This window comes from Jatropha curcas, chromosome 3 (genome assembly GCF_041381405.1).
Source record: "Jatropha curcas cultivar XTBG-Jc1 chromosome 3, XTBG_Jcur_1.0, whole genome shotgun sequence".
NCBI lineage: Eukaryota > Viridiplantae > Streptophyta > Magnoliopsida > Malpighiales > Euphorbiaceae > Jatropha > Jatropha curcas.
In genome coordinates this window covers 24,103,035-24,122,853 of record NC_143153.1, presented here as the reverse complement: position 1 = coordinate 24,122,853, position 19,819 = coordinate 24,103,035, and the positions used below count along the sequence as shown (strand labels likewise).

Here is a 19,819-nt window from a genome sequence, read left to right as displayed (position 1 = left end):
AGGAGATACAAGAGTAGAATCTGATACAAAAATATGGGGAGCTGGTAGACATAAGTGAACTAAAAGATGTAGGGTTTGAAGCTATGGGTACAAGAGGTAAAGAAGGAGAGGAATCATAAGAAATATTTTGAAAAGGAAATTGATCCTCAAAAAATTGAACATCCCTACTTATGAAAACTTGCCTAGTAGTCAAATTGTATGATTTGTAACCTTTGGGTGACAAGACCCTAGGATCAAATTTGTCTTTTTGAGGTATATAATGTTAGTAGCACAGCAAAGACAACCAAAGACCCTCAAATGAGCATAATCAGGTGAATGACCATGCAGTTTCGAATAAGGAGAATCCCAATTAAGAGTAGCCATAGGTAACCTATTGATGAGATATGTAGCAGTCAAAACACATTCTGACCAAAATTTCTTTGGTAAGGAAGATTAGAAAAATAGAGCTCTAGCAATATTTAGCAGATGCCTATGTTTTCTTTCAACTATCCCATTTTGTTGAGGAGTGTATACATAAGACTTTTGGTGAATAATACCTCTAGAAGGAAAAAGAGTTTGACAATCCTTGCTAAGAAATTCAGATCCATTATCAATCCTAAGAACCCGAATTTCAGAATGATATTGAGTTTCTATTTGATGAATGAAAGAAACGAGGAAAGAATAGGTTTGACTCTTATGTTGGATCATATAAGTCCAAGTGGCTCTAGCAAAAGTCATCAATATGGTAAGGAAAAATCTAGCACCACAAATAGAAGTAACGGAATAAGGACCCCATATGTCAACATGGAGAAGTGCAAAGGGATGTGTAGTTTGAATAGAAATCTTTGGAAAACTCAATCTAGTTTGCTTAGCTAAGGGACAAACAAAACATGAATGTGACTTATCAACCAGGTGTTTCAAAGCATCACCATGTAATAGTTTGTTAATAAAAGTATGACCTAATCTAGCGTGCCAAGTAGAAAAAGAAGGATTAGAAATTGTAGTGAATGAAAAACGGTTCTCTTTATTAAGATGCCAAGTAAAGAACATGGTACTTACAAATGTCGTAGAACTAAGATCACTGAGAAAAGAACTAATGAAAGATGGAGAAAAACTATTGTGACCAAGTTTGTAAAGACCACCATCCATCTTGCCTGCTGCCACCACTGTATTAGTCAACAGGTCCTGAAAAAGGCAACAGAAAGGGCAAATAATTATAAGCAAATGTTTGTTAAATAAGATCTTGCTAATCGAAAGTAAGTTGAACTTGAAAGCAAGAATGTACAAAACATTCAAACAAAGTAAAAGAAGAGTTTAAAACAACTAAACCTGAATAATATACATGACAAAGAGAATGATTGGCAAAAAAAATTGGAATAGGTTTGGCAAGATTAGTAAGAGATTGAAGCAGAGAGAGTTTAGGAGATAAGTGATTAGTAGCTCTTAAATTTATAATCCAATCATCATCAGAACAATCATACAAGGCAGACAAATGACAATGTTTAATGAGATGAGGAGATATACCAACAAACTGTGTAGCTAAAATAGAATCAGAATTGAGTGATTGGCCATCTTCAAGCGCAACAGATAATTTCCCTTTCATTAGTTTCATGACCTCTTGATTAAAAGAATTAGTCAATGAAGTGGCCAAAGTTGAGCTCCACTCACCATCACAAAGAGAAAGATCCAAAGTAGCGGTAGTATTAACATGAGTTGCCACTCTAGGAGAATACTCAAATGGCTTGTGATTTTGAAACTAATCTTTGGCTTATGATTCTTAAAATGATCAGGAAATCCAATCAACTTATAACAACGTTCCTTAGTGTGCCCATCCCAGTTGCAATAATCATAGTGTCTATATGGTTTAGAAAAAGAAGATTTTCCTTTCCTAAAATCTGGATAGTAAGTACATGCAATCTTAGCACCTAGATCAACACTATCAACAGTCTCATTTATGTTAGAAGTCACCAATCTTTGAGATTCAACACGAAAAACCATGTAGTAAGCCTTATTCACTCTAGGTAAAGGATCTAAGATCAGAATCTGATTTCTGACTTGATCGTAACCTATCATTAAACCCCATCAAGAATTGCATCAACTTATCTCTATTGGACAAAGCAACAAAATGAGATGTTATCCAACAAGTGCAAGCAGGCACAAGCTCTATACAACTCAACTCATCCCAGAGAGTCTCCAATTTCGTGTAGTAAGTTGAGATAGAAGCATTAGCCTGAGAGACAAACGCAATATTTCTTTGGATTTGGTAAATTATCGGTCCATTACTCTCACTGAATCGCTCAGCAAGCTCAGTCCATAATTCTTTTGAATTTGTGGTATAGAGAAAAGATTCAACCATCTCCTTAGAAATCGAGTTAAGAATCCAAGATGTGACCATGAAATCACATCTATGCGACACATCAAATTCAATTGAACCTTCAATTGGAATTTCTACTTTCCCATCAATAAAACCTAACTTACATTTCGCTCCCAACTTAATACGCATTGCCCTACTCCAAGTCCTATAATTACTACCAGTCAAAGGAGAGGAGACGAGAATCATACTAGATTATCTGAAACTTGAAGGCTAAACGGATATTCATAGCCACTGCGAGTTGAGTTAGGGTTTGTTCCGGCAGAATTGTTCTCTCCATTCAAGCTTGTATTCGTGATTTCACCATGTTTAAGATCAAACAGAGAAGAAATCACAGAGAAGCAAATAAAAACAATTTCATAAGAAGAATCCCACAAATCGAGCTTCATGCTCTAATACCATGAACAAAGTAGAGAAAACGAAAGTTTGGAAAAATAGATAATTCTTTATTATGATATGATAATAGGAGATTACAAAGTGTTATATCTAAATATAACTGTAAAGGCTAAAATAACTATTATTACAAAAGTGCTAGTAACTAATTAAATTATAAATACATTTTATTCTAATAGAGTCTTCAGTATATAGATAGATTGATTGATGTAGATGTATTTTCTTTTTAATGCCAACAATTCAAGTGTGGCATTTTGACTATGGCTAAATATTTGGCCTCATGTATAAACTCGACCCTATATTTTCGGTGATTATCCCTGTAGCTCCTTAAACTTTACTGGAGATCCATCATTAACCATACACTTTTACATTTCAATAATAATTATTTCTCTTGGTAGAATAAAATGTAAAAGTGCAAAGTGATAATTTAATCCTTGCAAAGTTATTTCATTTTGGTGAGGAGTATAATTATTATTAAAATATAAAAGTGTAAAATCATGAATAGGCTCCCGCAAAATTCAATGAGTCATAAAAAAAAGGGTCAAAATTCAAATTCAAATTTATAGATTAGGACCTAAATATTTATCACGATCCTTCTTGGAAAGTTAGCGCAGAACATGATCCTTCCTGCAAGTTGTGGTGAGTTTCTTTTGACGCTAAGTTGAAGTTATTGTCACTCTTTTTAATTTTCTTCTTCTCATGACAGAAAAGTCACAAGCTGCCAAGTATGTGAAAAGACCAAAAATCAACTTACATTTATTAGCCACTGTATATGAATCTTTTTTTTATTTTTTTATTTTTTTTTTGAGTACTGAGAGAGATTTGAACCCGAATCTATTACCAAGTCGTATATGCACTTACCAATAGACTATATTTTAGCGTGTTTACGAATCTTTTGATTTTAGAATGAATATTTCTTTCTACAGACACGACAAGAAAAAAAAATAATTGGAAACACAAAAATTCCCGAAAATTGCTAATCCATTTCCTAAATTAACGTCAATACGTTACTTCTAAGTTTAACCAATTAAATTAAATAAAAATAATAAATTGATAAAAAATGAAAAATTCGTTCTTTTCATTCAAGTTTAACCTGTTGTTCATAGTTTTGGGCGTCCAAATCGCTATTTCATCTGCGTGTTAAAGATCACTCGTTAAAAACAATATACAACCATTGAAAATATATAAATTTGTATAATTGTAATAGCATGATTTTATAAATTAAAAGATTTAATGAGGCAATTTAAAACTTGCATAAATACTATGTAACCTTTAGAATATCAAGTATGAGTAAAATCTCAATATTGGAAGAAAAAGGATAAAGAGTTAAAGACATAAAGAAATTTTAAATGGAGTTGGATAAGGTAAATATTGGTGTCAAATATTTTGAAATATTTCACTAAAACCTCAAATTTTAATTTGGAATGAGATTCAGAATTTGAAATTCAAAATAAAATTCATTTTTAAAAAATTGATATATAAAATTGCATAATACATAGTGCCCTCTTTTTAGCACATAAAATTGATGAAAACTCTTACAATTGAAAAAACTCGAATCCAAAATATCTCACTCCTGAAAAGACTAACTTGTCCACACTTGATTAACAAATTCTTAACAAATTCTTGATTGAAATTACTGAAAATTACTTCTAGTCTATTTTTCACTTTTTTTTATATATATATTTCTCTATGTAATTTCATGTTGCTGGATTTTATTATATCTATATGACAGTCGTACTAGCTTTTTGATTTCTAATTTTGTTAATATTACTTCATTATCAATTAAATGGAAATTTTTTTTTATTCATTGGGAGACTCGATGGGTCGAAATATCACTGCGAGCTACACAACAGAAGGTAACCCAACTTCCACTCCTCACATAACTGACAAGACCAATCAGATCACACCTAATTGGCTCAATTAAATCTAAATTGGTATATATTCATTTCTCATTAATGAATTTTAGTTATATGAGATATTAATTTATTATTTTATTAAAATTAATTATTTTCTTACTATTTATATCTAACTTAAATAAATGTATTAGTTATCGCTTATTAGATTTAATTTTTTATATCTTAAAATATATTATAATATACTAGATTTATATTTATAGACGAGAAATTTAGAATTACTGAATTTAATATGAAATTTCTATGGAATTATATGAAATGAAATTTTAAATTCCAATATATTTCCAATGGAATCGAAATGAGAGTCGTTACATTCCATAGTGATCGAACTATGCTCGTATATTAAAATTTAAAATGGATTTAGACATACATAATTTTAAAATTTTTACCAGTTTTATTTGTATCCATCTCACCCGCTTATAAATATCCAAATTATATATAATTAAGGTAGGATACCTAAAAATATCCTACCTATTGTCATCTCTTATTAATTAATTTATTTTATGAGAATTCAAACGCTTTCTTTATAAAAGAATTCAAACACAACCTATGGGTTATAACTTAGTTGGCAATGCAGGCTGAGCATGTGGGAAGAGTTCTTGGGTTCAATCCCACTAATTGCAATGCAGGAAGGGGCGATGAGCCTTAACTGTAATTAAACCCCAAGCCGGATTAGATTGTCCCTAATAATGGGATCCAGATAGCGTGATTTATACAAAAAGAAATAAAGAATTCACACACAAAACTTAAATACAACTGATAATAATTCAAATTTAACACTGTAAATATTAAATTTCAAATCGAACTCAAAGACAAACCACTGAAAAAATAGTACAAATACACTACTTAAATGCAACTAATAAAAGAAGTAGGACTTGGAGGAATTGGGATATCAACCGTCCCTTCCAACATCAGCAAAACCTTTTTCATTGAAGGGCGAAGAGATGGTTCATCTAAGGTGCACCAGAGTCCAATTTTAATCATTCTATCCATTTGCTTCATATCAACTTCTTCATCACCACTCACTAGTTTCTGTATTTCACCAGCCTCAAAACAATTGTAAACCCAATCCACAAGAACACATTCATTTTCTTGTAGGCTATGATCCACGTTCCTTCTGCAACTGGCAATCTCCAATAACACAATTCCGAAGCTATAAACATCTGCTTTAACTGTCACAGGCAACTTCCGATGCCATTCCGGCGCAACATATCCCCTTGTTCCTCTAATTACTGTGTTAGTGTTTGCTTGACCAGGCTTCAGTAGCTTTGCCAATCCAAAATCAGAGATTTTTGGATTGTTATACTCATCCATTAGTATATTCTCTGGTTTAATGTCACAATGGATGATTTGTGCTTCACATTCTTCATGTAAATAGAGTATGCCTTTTGCTATTTTTCGCGCAATATCTACTCTTTCCGCAAAACAGGGTCTATTTTCAAATGATGAGAAAAGAACATGAGCAAGAGATTTATTAGACATGTATTCATATACTAAAAGCCTATTAGACCCTTCATTACAATAACCCAGTAAGCGAACAAGATTCTTGTGATGTGTTTTCCCTATCACTTTCACTTCAGTTTGAAACTCTCTTTCTCCTTGGTCTAACATGCCGTCCAATTTCTTTACAGCTACGAGTTTTTCTAAACCTGTAGATGTTACTACTCCTTTGTAAACTATCCCAAATGAACCTCTTCCAATCTCTTCCTTGAAATCATCTGTCATTTTTTCAACTTCTAAATATGTAAAAGGCCGAAGAGTAATTTCCTCACTTAATCCAATATGCTGATTGTTAGATATCCTTTCATATGCCCGTGAATGGTATTTATGCATAGCAACACCTGAAATTGCTAATATAACAAGCCCAAATGCAATAATTGAAATACTAACAATCAGCATACTTTTACCAATCTTATTACCACCCTTTTTCTCTATAGGATCATCAACTGATCTGTTTGTTGGACTAGTTATTGTTAAAGATGTGCCAACCTTGATCAAAGCTGAGTTTGACTCGGACTGATCCCTTCTCCCATATCTTAAAGGCAATCGTTGCTTTCTACATTGACTGTCTTTAAAAAATGCAGCATCACAATTACAATCCTCCAAACAAGCTTTCTCACAATCTTCTTTAATGGATATTGAAATGACAGAATATGGGTCATCATCCCATCTAGTATTAGCAAGTTCGTGAATCCTAATATCAGAAGTCATTTCATCACTATCATCATTTTTGCAACTATTTGCCACGAAATTTCTCTGACAGCCAGCACTCCAATTCCCTTCTATAACAAATCCAAATCCTGGAAGGCATTCACAATCAGGTTCTTGATCATTCAAAATACAATAGCTATTAACACCACATAATCCTTTAGGATTACATTTATCATATCCTGATGCCCATAAAACAGACCAATTTCCATTATTACTCAGATTGTTTGAATATAGTCTGAATATGCCATCAATATCTATTCTCATTAAGTAAATATATCGCATTGAATGTCCTCCTGATGTGAGATTCATTATGTTGAAGCCAGTTGAATTTAGCAAGTACAGCAAGCCATCAGGACGTAAGTTTAATGTTACATTATCTCCAGACCCATCTGTTCGTGTTGCATAATAGGCATCTTCAGGATTTCCAAATCCTATCGGATATTGAACAAGATTTCCATCATTTTGCATGGCTAAGCGAAAAATTCCAGTTGAGTGATCATTCTCTGAAACAGAAGAAAATAATGTTGAACCAGCTTCAAGACGTTGAGTTTGCAAAAGGGTATCTGTTGGATGGTCAAAACTTTGCCATATTACTTCATTATCAGAATTATAAATCATAAAATTGCCTGAATCAGACATTGAAGCTAATGAAGCTGTTTGTGAAGCAGAAATAACGACAGAATTGCTTGCTCCTCGTAAAAGAAGACCAATAGAGCTTGAAAAGACTAAGGTAACTTCACTAGATATTGGAGGATCGTCCCGGTTGGCCGTCCAGACAACCGTTTTTTGAGGAATTCCGGCGAGAAATATACCAATAGCATAGCCATTGGCTTTTTTGTAAAATCCAAAGGCGTAAAGACCAGAAGGTGAAAGCCAAGAGGAGTTTTTGTTTGGTGTTAATGAAGATCCTATGGTTATGTTGGACTGTTTTTTCAGAGATAAAGCTGTGAAAGATGACAAAGACAGAAACAGAAAGAAAAATGAGATGGAAGCCATGGAAAGAGTTATGAGCTTCCATGTGTCTTAAGGTATTTAAAGTGCCATTGTACTTGAGTAGTCTGTACTGTTACTTAGGCCACGTTTGTTCCTGTAAAATAAGTTGAAGGAAAATATTTTTCATAATTTTCTATTATTTGGATATGTTCAGGAAAATAAGTCAACAGAAAATATTTTTCTGGTCAAAATAAAATTAAGTTATTTTTAAGGAAAATGACTTTTCATTCTCAAGAGCGTAAAATATTACAAACTTGTTATAACCTTATAAACACATATTTTTTTAATTTATTAATTATCGGTAGCCACTATAACCACTCATGTTCATCACCAGCTACCACCATCCGTCACCAACGACATTCATAATTTACCATTTTTTTTGTATTATTCTCATATTTAACAATAAAATTTTTAAAATATGAAATTTATATTATTATTATTATTATTATTATTATTATTATTATTATGAACTTATGAATTACAAATTTTAATATTTTTAACTAATTTTTAATATTGTAACCAAAAACGAAAAATAAATCATTTGGAAAATATTTTTCAAAGAAAACATTTTCCTTGGAAAATATTTTGCAAAGATAAGTTATTTTTCGGAAACAAATAGAGCTTTAAGGTGGTAATGGTTAGAGTATTTTCCTATACTTTACCTAACCAAATCCTTAATTGGATTTGGTTTGGGTATAATTTACAAATTTAATATATTGAGTACCCTTTCGTGGATCCAATAAGTAATTTTGACACGGATACAAATGAGGTCCATGGAACTTACCCAGCCAAGAATATGGAAACAGTCAAAAGTGTTTCAAAATCCTGGCAGACGTGCGTTTTACTTCCATATTTGTGGTGGTCATTCATTATGCTCAAGCATAAGAAACCATTGAAGAGCAAGTCAAGGCGAAATTAATTGATGCAGAAAGAGATAACAATTTATTGAAAGTTGTTCAACTCTGTTGATTTTTCTTCTTCGCATGACCGCAGTCGCGAGTTGCTAATGTTGTAAAAGAATTAATGAAAAATCAACCATATTAAATTTTTTTGAATTAGACTAATTTCTTTGACTCGGTCTATATCCACCCATGAATTAAACTAGTTTTCTTTATATTCTTGATTAAAATAGAATACACGATAGTAAAAACATTCTATTTACCCATAATTGATAGTAGTTATCATATAGGAAGCTAGATTAACTTACCACCTATATTCATATGACAAAAAATTATTAGCAATACCAATATTATATTTAGTTTTTTTGTTTAAATTTGATAAAACCCAAATTTATTGCCGAATAGTATATACACTTACCACTCGGCTATGCTTTGGTATACATATTATATTTAGTTAAATTAATATTCAAATAGATAAATTACCTATAATTATTGTAAACATAATGTAATTGTATGTAATATTGGGATTTATTCATAGTTATCCTTTCCAACCCGTTTATTTATTATTATCCAAGAGACTATCCAATATATTAGTATTTCTTTTCGTCTCAACCTATCGTTTATTTTATATAGTTTTCTTTCTAATAATTTCTAAACTTATGATCGTTTGAAACAAAATTTGGATTTAATTCTCTTAGATTTGTAATAATTGATAAATCTTGAGTGTTTTTGCTACCTCTTAATGGAGTTATTAATTTCTCTCCTTTCATGGAGTTGTTCCTCATTATTGAAGAATTTTTATGTGAATCTTTTATTTCTCTGGTAATTTGGAATACAAGATGGATTGTTGGTTACTTATAGTTGGAGACTTCACATCTTCAAATTCAGGTAAGTTTCTTTTATCAATGGAGTCTGTTAGTGTGATCTATTCCTCAATTATAATTTGGTACATTAAACTCTTCTGCAGATGTTAATTGTAACAAGTTTCCCAAAAAAACAACATTCGGAACAATATTATGGAATGCTTATTTTGTCATCATATTTGAAAATTGACCGGTTTTTATCCGGAAAATTAACTTCATCTGTCAAGATTAAAAACATCTCCAAGTAGAATATTTTAATTTTTTATATTTGTATTTAATTTTATATATATATATATATATATATATAAAGCATGCGGATTTTCCCCTGATGTTGCCATATAGGATTCAATTAGTAACATGTGTCATGCCTTAATTGTTTATCTTTATATTTATTTGAAATAAATTATTTTATGATTATTTATTAATTGAATTAAACTGTTTTAAATGTAATTGATTAATATAACATTAGAGAATTAATAGCATATTAAGTAATAATTTATACAAATTTTAATGATATAGATAAATTAAATAATTTATGAATTTTAATGATATGGGAAGCTATTATTTTATATTAAAAAATTAAAAATTATTTTTTTATTAAATTAAATTATGTAAAATATAATTGATTAATTATAATGTTAGAGAATTAATAACATGATAAGTTGATGATTTATACAAATTTTAATTATTTAAAAATAAATTATTTATTCATGAATTTTATAGTGAGTTAATTATTTTTTACATTAATTCTAAAACAAATGAAATTAATGAATTTTACCACCTTTCATTTTACTTCTTTTTTTTATTTATCTCTCTAAATTTTAATATTTTTAATCCATATTCCTGAATACATATCTAGCTACTAATTTTTACTCCAAAAATTAAAAATAACACCTTTTTTTTACTATTGATATATCTTTATAATATTTTTTAATAACATAATAAAAGAAATTTCATTCAAGAATCTATATATATATATATATATATATATATATATATTCTTTTAATTTTAATTTACTTTACTTTTTTTTTAAACTGTGCATAGTGACAGTGATTTTCGCAAGTATATGAAATCGCAACAAGTAATATAGAATAAGAAGAGTATCGTATCCACAGGACTGTATACTAAGTACCAAAATTATGATAACCTAATATTATTTAAACGGCAATAAGGGGAATTATATTTAAGAACTAACTTCAGTAAATAAAAGAGAATAAGAAGAAATCAAGCAAGGCAATTTTTTTGATTAAAAGAATCAAGGATTAAAAGCTACTAGGGATTTTGACTTCACTTAATTCTATCCAATTTATTTTATTAGTCCGTTAATCAATTTTAATTGTTCAAGTAGGGGAAACAATCCTAAATTCACTAACAAGCTCTCCCGATGTTTTGTTAGCTATTTTAACCTGGTCTAATTACCTATCTTCCAATAGCGCAATCAAACATGAATTAAATCATTAAGTTTCCTGGTTTGTTTTGTGAATTCATAACCTAAGGTCATTAACTTATGAAAACCCCCATGAGTCAAACCATATAGTTTCTACATCAAGTTATTATTCTCATGTAATTTATTACCTTTTTCATATCAAAAACTCTTCTCCTGATAGTGATTAATGAAATAAATCAATCCAGGGGAGAAACTCTGCCTAGAAGCATTAAGTTTAATACCGAATTATACTTTGAACAAAGAAAAACAAATCTAATATTATAAAATGGAAAAGAAATTAAACTACATCAAATCCCTAGTATGAGAGCTTAGTTCGACATAGTAATTAAATAAAACTCGATAATACTTGATAAAGATTCCATAATCAAAGTGAATAATGAAAAGTAAAACAAGATTAAGAGTTTAGAGATAAAAACTAGTCAATAATTAATTCTGGACAGCTTCCTTGAATCTTTACACAAATCTTGAATGCTTGAAGCTTGGAAAGAGAGAGAAACAATAGAACAAAAACTATCAAAAGTGGAGATCTTTCCACAATGAATGGCTCCTCTCTTTATATAGACTTCCTGGGAGAAAATCCAACTTCGTTTAGGAAATAGAATCCTCATTAAGTAAGAAATCTTTTTGGAGATAGGAAACTATTTAGGTTTTAGATTTCTTCTTAATTAGGACTCTTCCATCTGCCTAAATCGAATTAGATCTTGATTTGTACGTCAGGAAAGTATTTGAGGTGGGCCATGCAAGTGATAGAGACTGGTTGGCGTTCTCGACTTAAGACAGCACTTAATTTGTAGCACGGGTGTGCTATGCGGCACGGTCGGGGCGTGCCAGAACCTGAGTTTTAAGGATGGTTTAGCACAGGCCGTGCTTAGCGGCACGTCTAGAGAAGAATCTGTGGCATGGGCGTACCCCATAGCACGGCTAGGGCGTGCTAGGCTCTGAGTCTCCAGGATGAAATGCATCACGGGCGTGCTTAGGCAAACACGCCTTTGTGTTGATGTCCTCTTTAGCCACGGGCGTGCGAGATAGCACGGTCTGGGCATGCTAGAGTCTGAGTCTCCACTTGATTTTCCTTGAGTCCAGCACGAGCATGCTGATGTGCACGGGCAGGGCATGCTAGAGCCAGGGTGTTTTGCTTTATTTTGCTCTTTTCTGTGCCAAAACCCTATAAATTTCCTTAAGATCAAGTGGATTATGATTTAAGAAAGTTTTGCCCAAAAACATAAATAAAACTGGAAATAAAAATAAATAAGTAATAAAAATGCTAAAAATCCTAATATGAACTACATTAAAAATACTATAAAAATAACGGTATCACAAAGCACAGGGATATTGCAAGTATTATATATAATATACTCAATTTATATTTATTATTAATGAATTGTTAAGTTTTGAAAACAAAATTATAGTAATATTATAATTTATTATTATTATACACATCCTATCTCCAACACTATTTATAATTCCCTTATAAGCCTTTGTTATCACCTAATGCGATTATGTTTATATCTGAGTATATCGTATCATAGATATCAATTTTTCTATTGTGCATTCTAAACTTTAATTAATTTAGCATATAAATTAGATTTTGTGATTAGGTGAACTTTGCAAATGTCTCATTCCTCCAAAATAATCCATGATTATACGTTGTTCCTCCCTCCGTTCTTTTCATATAGAAACAACTAATTTTTCTTTAAGACTAAAAAAGTAGTTCAACCAACTTTTTTTTGCCCTTTTTTTCCAATTATTAATTATTTGTAAAATATGTAAAAATGATAGTCGGTGCACTTATCTATGGATGCTAATTAATTAAGTAATTACTAATGCAAATGGCTTTTTCTCTCTCCATTTCAAAATTATTGACTGTGTTTATCAATGAAACATCTAATTAAGAGAAGCATTAGAGAATCTTAACAAATATATCATTCTCTGAAACTATGAATTTATACCAGTTTTTAGTCATTCCATTTTGAAATTAATTGGAAATTTAAAATTACAAATTGAATTGAAAAATTGAAATCGGCTGAATCGAATTGGATGGACTTAAAACTAAATCAAACATGTGGATTCATATTTTTTTAAAAAAATTACAAAGAATGGTTAGAACCTGATAGAAAATTAACTATAATTGAATTTCTATTAGTTTGATTATTATTTAGAAATTTCACGAACTAAAACCAATTTTAAATCAAACCTATGGCCAGCATTAGGATAATTTGCCAACCAAAATAATTATCTTCTCTTCCTTTTGATTCGAATTTTATTTTGATGCTCTTTCCCCTTCTCCGAATGAGTTGTTAACTTCTTTGATTAGAGTTTCTAAACAAAGATTGCAAATGATGAGAGATGATGGGTGGCAATCTTTAATTGATGAAGTTTCTTTATTTTGTGAGAAACATAGTATTACCATTCCCAATATTAATGATAATTTTACGGTTCGAGGAAGGTCAATACGTAATGCACAACAAATGAAAAATCTGCATCATTATCAAGTAGAATTATTCTATACTGTAATTAATATGCAACTTCAAGAGCTTAACAATCACTTCAACAAGGTCAAAGCGGAATTGCTTCTTTGTATAGCATGCTTCAATCCAAAGTGACTCTTTCCAAGCTTTTAATAAGCAAAAATTAATTTGGCTTGCTAAATTTTATCCTTCTGAGTTTTCTAAAATGGAGCTTATTGTTACTCTTGGCAATCAACTTGACAATTATATAATTGGTAAGAGATCCGATGATCAATTTTTAAATCTACAAAGGATTAGTGATCTTGCCAAAAAATTGGTTGAATCAAAAAAAGATTTTGTGTATCCTATTTACTTGTGAAATTAGCTTTGGTTTTGCCAATTGCTACTACTTCAGTTGAAAGAGTATTCTCAACAATGAAGATAGTGAAAAATTGATCACGTAATTAAATGGGAGATACTTAGATGAATGATTGCTTGATCACATATGTGAGAAAGATATCTTCAATAGTATTAACAACGAGAAGATTTTACAATGATATCAAAATATGAAGACTTGCGGAGAACAATTGTGGTAAATTCCTCATAAGGAGAATTGGACAATAGTATTTTTATTTTGATTCATGTTCTAAAATCCTTCTAGTAAGAATGAATATATGATAAATGTAATCTTCTTTGCTTCAATTTATGTTTTGTTAGTTTTTTACGGAGAATATAAACATTATAAAGATACTATGACATCTCAATAATACAAGAAAGCTTTGAACTATCTGATAAATATTAATGGTTTATTTATTGGTTGTTGTTTATATGTCTTCATATTTGTCTTTTTTGTGTGGTATTAAATTATATATTGTATGATTTGTTTTCTTGTAGACTTGCACAGTTGCACTATTATTGTTATTTACTCGGTGTGTATGCACAAGTCTAGAAATTAATAATATGGTATGAGGCTTCAAAACATATAAGGTAGGCCTTTGTTTTGTATTTAAATGACTGATAAATTAGCTTTCTGTTATTTTTACTTTTCTATAGTTTCAACTTTCATAATTGCATTTAGTAATTTGGATAGACAGTTTTATTGTTCATAAAATAAAATTATGATATAGAAGTTGAAAGTTTGCCCCTTAATATAAAATCTTGTATCCGCCTCTGAATACACCTCCTAAATATATACAGCCCTAAATATATTCTTGATTTGTATATATTTTCCTTTTTCAAGGATTGATTTTGTCCTCAGCAAGAGATAAAGGAGACGATATTAGTGGATAAATAGATATATGTTGTGATGGATAATTGAATATCCTTTAGTATACATAGAAGAAAAATGCTTCAAAACTATATATGTTTTCTGTTTCCTTTACATCCAAAACTTGTAGTTGTAGTGAGTACATAATGAACTCTCACCTTCCTAAGCAGCAAAACGTTTTGCTATATATGCCGTGTAAAGATCAAGGTCGTCATTGCCAAGAAACACAGAATGCTTTGTTTTCATTTTTGTCACCAAAAATTACTAGGAGTCTGTATTTTACCCAACTCTCCATTGCTGTTAACAATATATCTCGAGTATCTCATAGACTTGTGTATCTTCATTCTAATGGCAGGGACCTTTCTGGCCACAGACTGCCATATCATTTGAACTGCATCACCTTCCTTTGATGGATACTGAAAATCAAAGAAATGTTCCACTTCTTTCAGTTTCCGCCACATTCGGGTCCATTCATCCTTCCCAATACCCCTTATCAAATTTATGAGGAACTTTTCTTTGACAGCATCTGATGTTCGAACAAATACACAGAACTCAGAATAGTCAAGAACATCCTCATAAGGGAGCTCAATGTCGTCACTTACGATCACCGGAACACAATGGCTGGCAATGGCATCGAAGAGACGGTTTGATGAGGGGGTATCACCTGCAATATTCAGGCAAAATTTGGAGTGGTGCATTCCCTCAGAAGCTCTGTTGATTCCATTTTTCTGAACACTCCCAAATTTAAAATGCACATCTTTTTCATCTTTTAGAAGGTAAAACAATTCTTGCCGAACGAAGCCACCCTAACAATGAGAAACCCAAAGATGAAAAGCACATATATTAACAGAAACAATTAACAGAACATATATTAAAGAAGAAGAGCACGTACATCTTTCCTGTATATGGCTCCTTGAAAGTATAGCAAAATTGGGCGATTGTCGAAGTTAGAAAAGTCATTGGCATAGCTTTTGATTACATGTTTGTAAGGTGCAATAATGTCTTTGTCAACATTGGCTATACGAGGAGGGTACCTCCCAAAATCTGCAAGTATGAACATTGCAGGCCATAGCTTCATCCTTGCATTTAACATGCTATTTGGATGGTGAGCCAAGATGATATGGTCTCGCCCACCCGATTTCTTCCATTCCCTTTGAGATGTCACAAACTTCACTAGCTTCTCTTGCAACAATTTGTTCTTGCTCTTCTTTTCATGTGGATTTACCTTTGAATATCGATTATAACTTAATGAAGAAAAGAATGGTACAAATATAACATCAGCTTCACTAGAATTTCTCACTCTTATAGCACTACCAGCTCTAGGAATGCTAGGAATCTCCGAAGCAAGAAGATCCAATGTAAGCCAATATTCTATACTGTGTTGTAAGTTCAACCCACCTGGATATGTAGGTATTTTTCTTCTAAGATCAGGCCAAACACTGTCCCCCTCTGCTTTCCAATCTAAGAGTTCGAAATGAAACTCCGGTGGCAAATCGTACATGAAAACCTTAAGGGGTTCTTTGCTATTCTCATTATTAACCATATTATATTCCATACTTTTCACATCAACTTTCTCTCTAAGTGTTTCTCCTCCTCCTCCATTATCATTCACAAGGATTGATCGATTTCCAAATGAGGGTTCAACACTATTCTGTTCTCTCGGTAAGGAATTACCACTTTCAACTAGAGAATTTAATGGATTCGCCAACAAACTATGATCAATGAAGTTAGGTTGGCCCGTTGAACGCAACACGAAGAACCAAGATAATATGAACAGGGACAATATGGAAGAGAACAAACACAATAAAGATTTCCTAGAAATAACCCCACCTGAGGAGGCCTGCTTCTCAATCATTGCTGTACTAACTTCTCAAAAATATAAATCAGAGATATCTCCTAATAAAAATTCATATCTATACAAAAACAAATCCTATGTGTATCAATCTTCTTGGTATTGGTTAAAATTTCTCATATAAATACCAATAAATAAAATTTACCTCAAATTCGTAATTGTAATCCACAGACTCTATCACATTGTCTAACAACGAGGAAAATAAACTTAAAACAAACTGAACCCAACAATAACGAAAAGAACCCACAAGAGAAAAATGGCTGAATGCCCAGAAAAGAAATATGATAGCAAAAATAGAAAGGAAATTTGTTTTTCTTTGTTTAGCCAAAAGAAAAATCATATCGTAAATGGAAATAATGAAATAGAGAGCCAAATTGGCATTGTTGCAAGACAATCTTTCTCTCTCTGGTTTCAGTTTCTTGAGTGAAAAAAAACTAATGGAGTTACCGCAGAAATAGGGTCCATCTATGGAAGCGGACTCCTGAGTTTCACGTTTGTCTCTATATATTCCAGTATTTTTTTGTCCTGGATATTTATGGTTTGTTGGATATTAATAGTGGTGGTAATTTAAAAATAAATAATTAATTAATTAATTATAAATTTCTTGTTAGGATATTTTAAATTGGACTTGTGGAGTTCTAGTCTTAGCTAATTTCTTTTTAAAATTATAAATTTGAATTTATTCTCTTCTATAATATTTACAAACCAAGCATGCAGATATGAGAAGGGACAGATTCTTATCTCTTGTGACACTCTTTCCTCGTATGTTTAGTTTTGTTGTAAGTTTTTATGTTTTTTTGGTTAATAAATTATAAATTTATGCTTATTTTGGCATAGATATATGTTATTTATGTTTATATTATTATTTTGTGTTTTATTTCCATCTTGTGTGGAGTTTATGATTCTCTTCATTTAAAATGGAGTATTTGTCTTGTTTTTTACATTTGTTTGGTTTTATTTTGACAAGTGTGCAATTTGTGGAGAATTTTTCAACTACACGATAATCTCTATCTTTTAGAGTATGCAGTGCGTTTTGTACTTCCGTTGGATTTAGTGGTTCAAATCCTCTATATTCGTCATAAACAACTAATTCAAGGATAATTAAGCCATGTATAGAAAATTAATGAAGTTTATTAAACCAACCACTTTTAAAGATTTATCTGTTTTTTTCAAGTCCATCTTCTAGTTTTGATTAGGATTTCTTGTTAAATCAGCGAACATTAATTATTTTAGTTATAATAGTTTTTATTTTATGTCTAATCTTCTGGAAAGGAGTCATGTCTTCTCTATAATATTTGTATTGATTTCAAATTTTTTAAATGAAATTTTAATATATATCTTTAAAAAAAATTATATTTTATAGTATTTAATATATATTACGTTACAACCAAAAAGATACTCATTTATCCGGTAAAAATAAATTCACTTACCGTTTTTTACTTGTTCTAAATTATAATCTTATTTTTCTTTTAAGCGAGGATAATATTTTGCACTTTCATATTCTTTATTTATTTAACCTGAATTTTTATAAAGTCCCACAAATATAAGATTTCTTTGCTCTTTCATTTGTCTTAAATTATGGCCACTTTTTTTTTTTTTGAAATACAATTAATCTTTTTATTTTCTAATACTCTTATTTAATTATAGGCAAAATTTATTGTTTAAATAATATTTGTTATTTTTTTAATAATATTACTAATAATTTAAATGATATATAATATTTTCAGTTAAGCTAATTCTTTACTATTATCCCAACCAAGCTATTAGGAAAAACTAGGCATGCTTATATTTGGGGAAGGTTTACTTCAACTTCTTGCAATCGCGATCCAAGATGTATTGAAAATAACCCAATATGAAGTCCTAGTGTTTTGTGTATTTGTATACAAGTTGACTATTCCCATTTCCAATAATAATAAATATTTTCCCATTTTAATAGTACAATTAATTTTTTAATTCTTTTTTTATTTATTGGGAGATCCGATGGACTGAAATAACACTGCAGACTACACAACAGATGTAACCCTCCTCGACTCACGAAATTGATGAAATGACTCAAACTTGAGACTGATTACTCCTCACATAAATGACCAATCAAACCACACCTAATTGACATATTTTTTAATTCTTTAGTGTACCTTAATTTAATGTCTTATCATCAATAATTTTTCATTCAATTCTTTATTGAAAAATTACATCCAATATGAATACAGGTTATTTTAATAAATTCATTAATCTAAAATATAAATTATTTAAAGTTTTTATACGGGACTAAGAAAACAATTAATTCTCATAATTATAATAAAATTAGGGGTATTTTGACCAAATTGCCCTTTATCTCAAATCAATAGTAACCAAATTGCACTTGCACTATACCAAGGCAAGATCATTTAATAAAAATTTCAACTCCAATTTATTCTCTTTCTTCATTCTTCTTGATTTATATTGTCATGTTATTTGTCGAAAACTATTTTTGATTATATTATTATAATATTATTTAGATTTATTCAAAAGATACGATATGTGATATTCGTAGTCAGGTTATTCCTTGCATTTGTATGGCTCTAAACATTTTTTTTTTCAATCATTAGAAATAAAAATCATAGATTAAGAAATATTTTTCGTTCCTATTATTTGCAAATATTAAAGATAATCATATAATTTATCATAAAAAATAAGCCTTCATTTGTTCGTTTTACTAATTCTTGATTTTGTTCCTTCTGTTATTTCTATAGAGTAGACACATAAATGTAATCTGAATTCTTATTTCATAGAGCATACTAAACAGCGGAATAGAAATTAAATTTTCTATTTCATTTCATTCTATTCTTACTACATTCCATATTCCACTCCTTACTCTCAACTAAACATGGTATAGAAATATATTAGAAAAAGTATACATAAAATTAATTGTCCACTCTATAATTTTTCTTAATATGTTTGAAAATAAAATTAAGCTTGTCTTTATAGAATAAGAATGGGGCCAAGGGAGTAATAATTTTTCATTTTTCATAGAAATTTATTTATTTTTCACAAAAAAGTTCATGAATTCTAAATTTTACAAGGCATGGATATCATGGATAACTCCTATTAATTATTATAATATATGTATAATTAATTATTTGTATATAATAATTCAAAGACCTATTAATGTTATCAAGACATTGAAGACTAACAATTAATAAT

General features: G+C 30.3%; 3 protein-coding genes across 3 annotated transcripts; all 3 read right to left on the bottom strand.

Moving 5' to 3' along the window:
- Nucleotides 1-1,996: 1,996 nt before the first annotated feature.
- On the bottom strand, nucleotides 1,997-2,539 carry LOC149497759 (uncharacterized). The gene has a single exon (XM_089719279.1). The coding sequence runs from the start codon at nucleotides 2,537-2,539 to the stop codon at nucleotides 1,997-1,999; it is 543 nt and encodes a 180-aa protein (XP_089575405.1).
- Nucleotides 2,540-5,402: 2,863 nt separating this feature from the next.
- LOC149497758 (G-type lectin S-receptor-like serine/threonine-protein kinase LECRK1) lies at nucleotides 5,403-7,945 on the bottom strand. The gene has a single exon (XM_089718763.1). It carries the CDS (start codon nucleotides 7,861-7,863, stop codon nucleotides 5,503-5,505), a length of 2,361 nt encoding a protein of 786 aa, XP_089574889.1. The 5' UTR covers nucleotides 7,864-7,945; the 3' UTR covers nucleotides 5,403-5,502.
- A 6,909-nt stretch (nucleotides 7,946-14,854) lies between these two features.
- On the bottom strand, nucleotides 14,855-17,071 carry LOC105645156 (putative arabinosyltransferase ARAD1). The gene is made up of 2 exons (XM_012230680.4): nucleotides 15,677-17,071; nucleotides 14,855-15,590 (listed from the first exon to the last, which is right to left on the bottom strand). Exons 1-2 carry the CDS (start codon nucleotides 16,637-16,639, stop codon nucleotides 15,036-15,038), a joined length of 1,518 nt encoding a protein of 505 aa, XP_012086070.1. The 5' UTR covers nucleotides 16,640-17,071; the 3' UTR covers nucleotides 14,855-15,035.
- Between the last annotated feature and the right edge of the window lie 2,748 nt (nucleotides 17,072-19,819).

Coding starts and splice junctions, on each gene's coding strand:
- LOC149497759 (XM_089719279.1), bottom strand. CDS start 2,539: ATGATTCTCGTCTCCTCTCCTTTGACTGGTAGTAATTATAGGACTTGG.
- LOC149497758 (XM_089718763.1), bottom strand. CDS start 7,863: ATGGCTTCCATCTCATTTTTCTTTCTGTTTCTGTCTTTGTCATCTTTC.
- LOC105645156 (XM_012230680.4), bottom strand. CDS start 16,639: ATGATTGAGAAGCAGGCCTCCTCAGGTGGGGTTATTTCTAGGAAATCT. Junction 15,591..15,676: donor GAGCCATATACAGGAAAGAT/GTACGTGCTCTT, acceptor TCTCATTGTTAG/GGTGGCTTCGTTCGGCAAGA.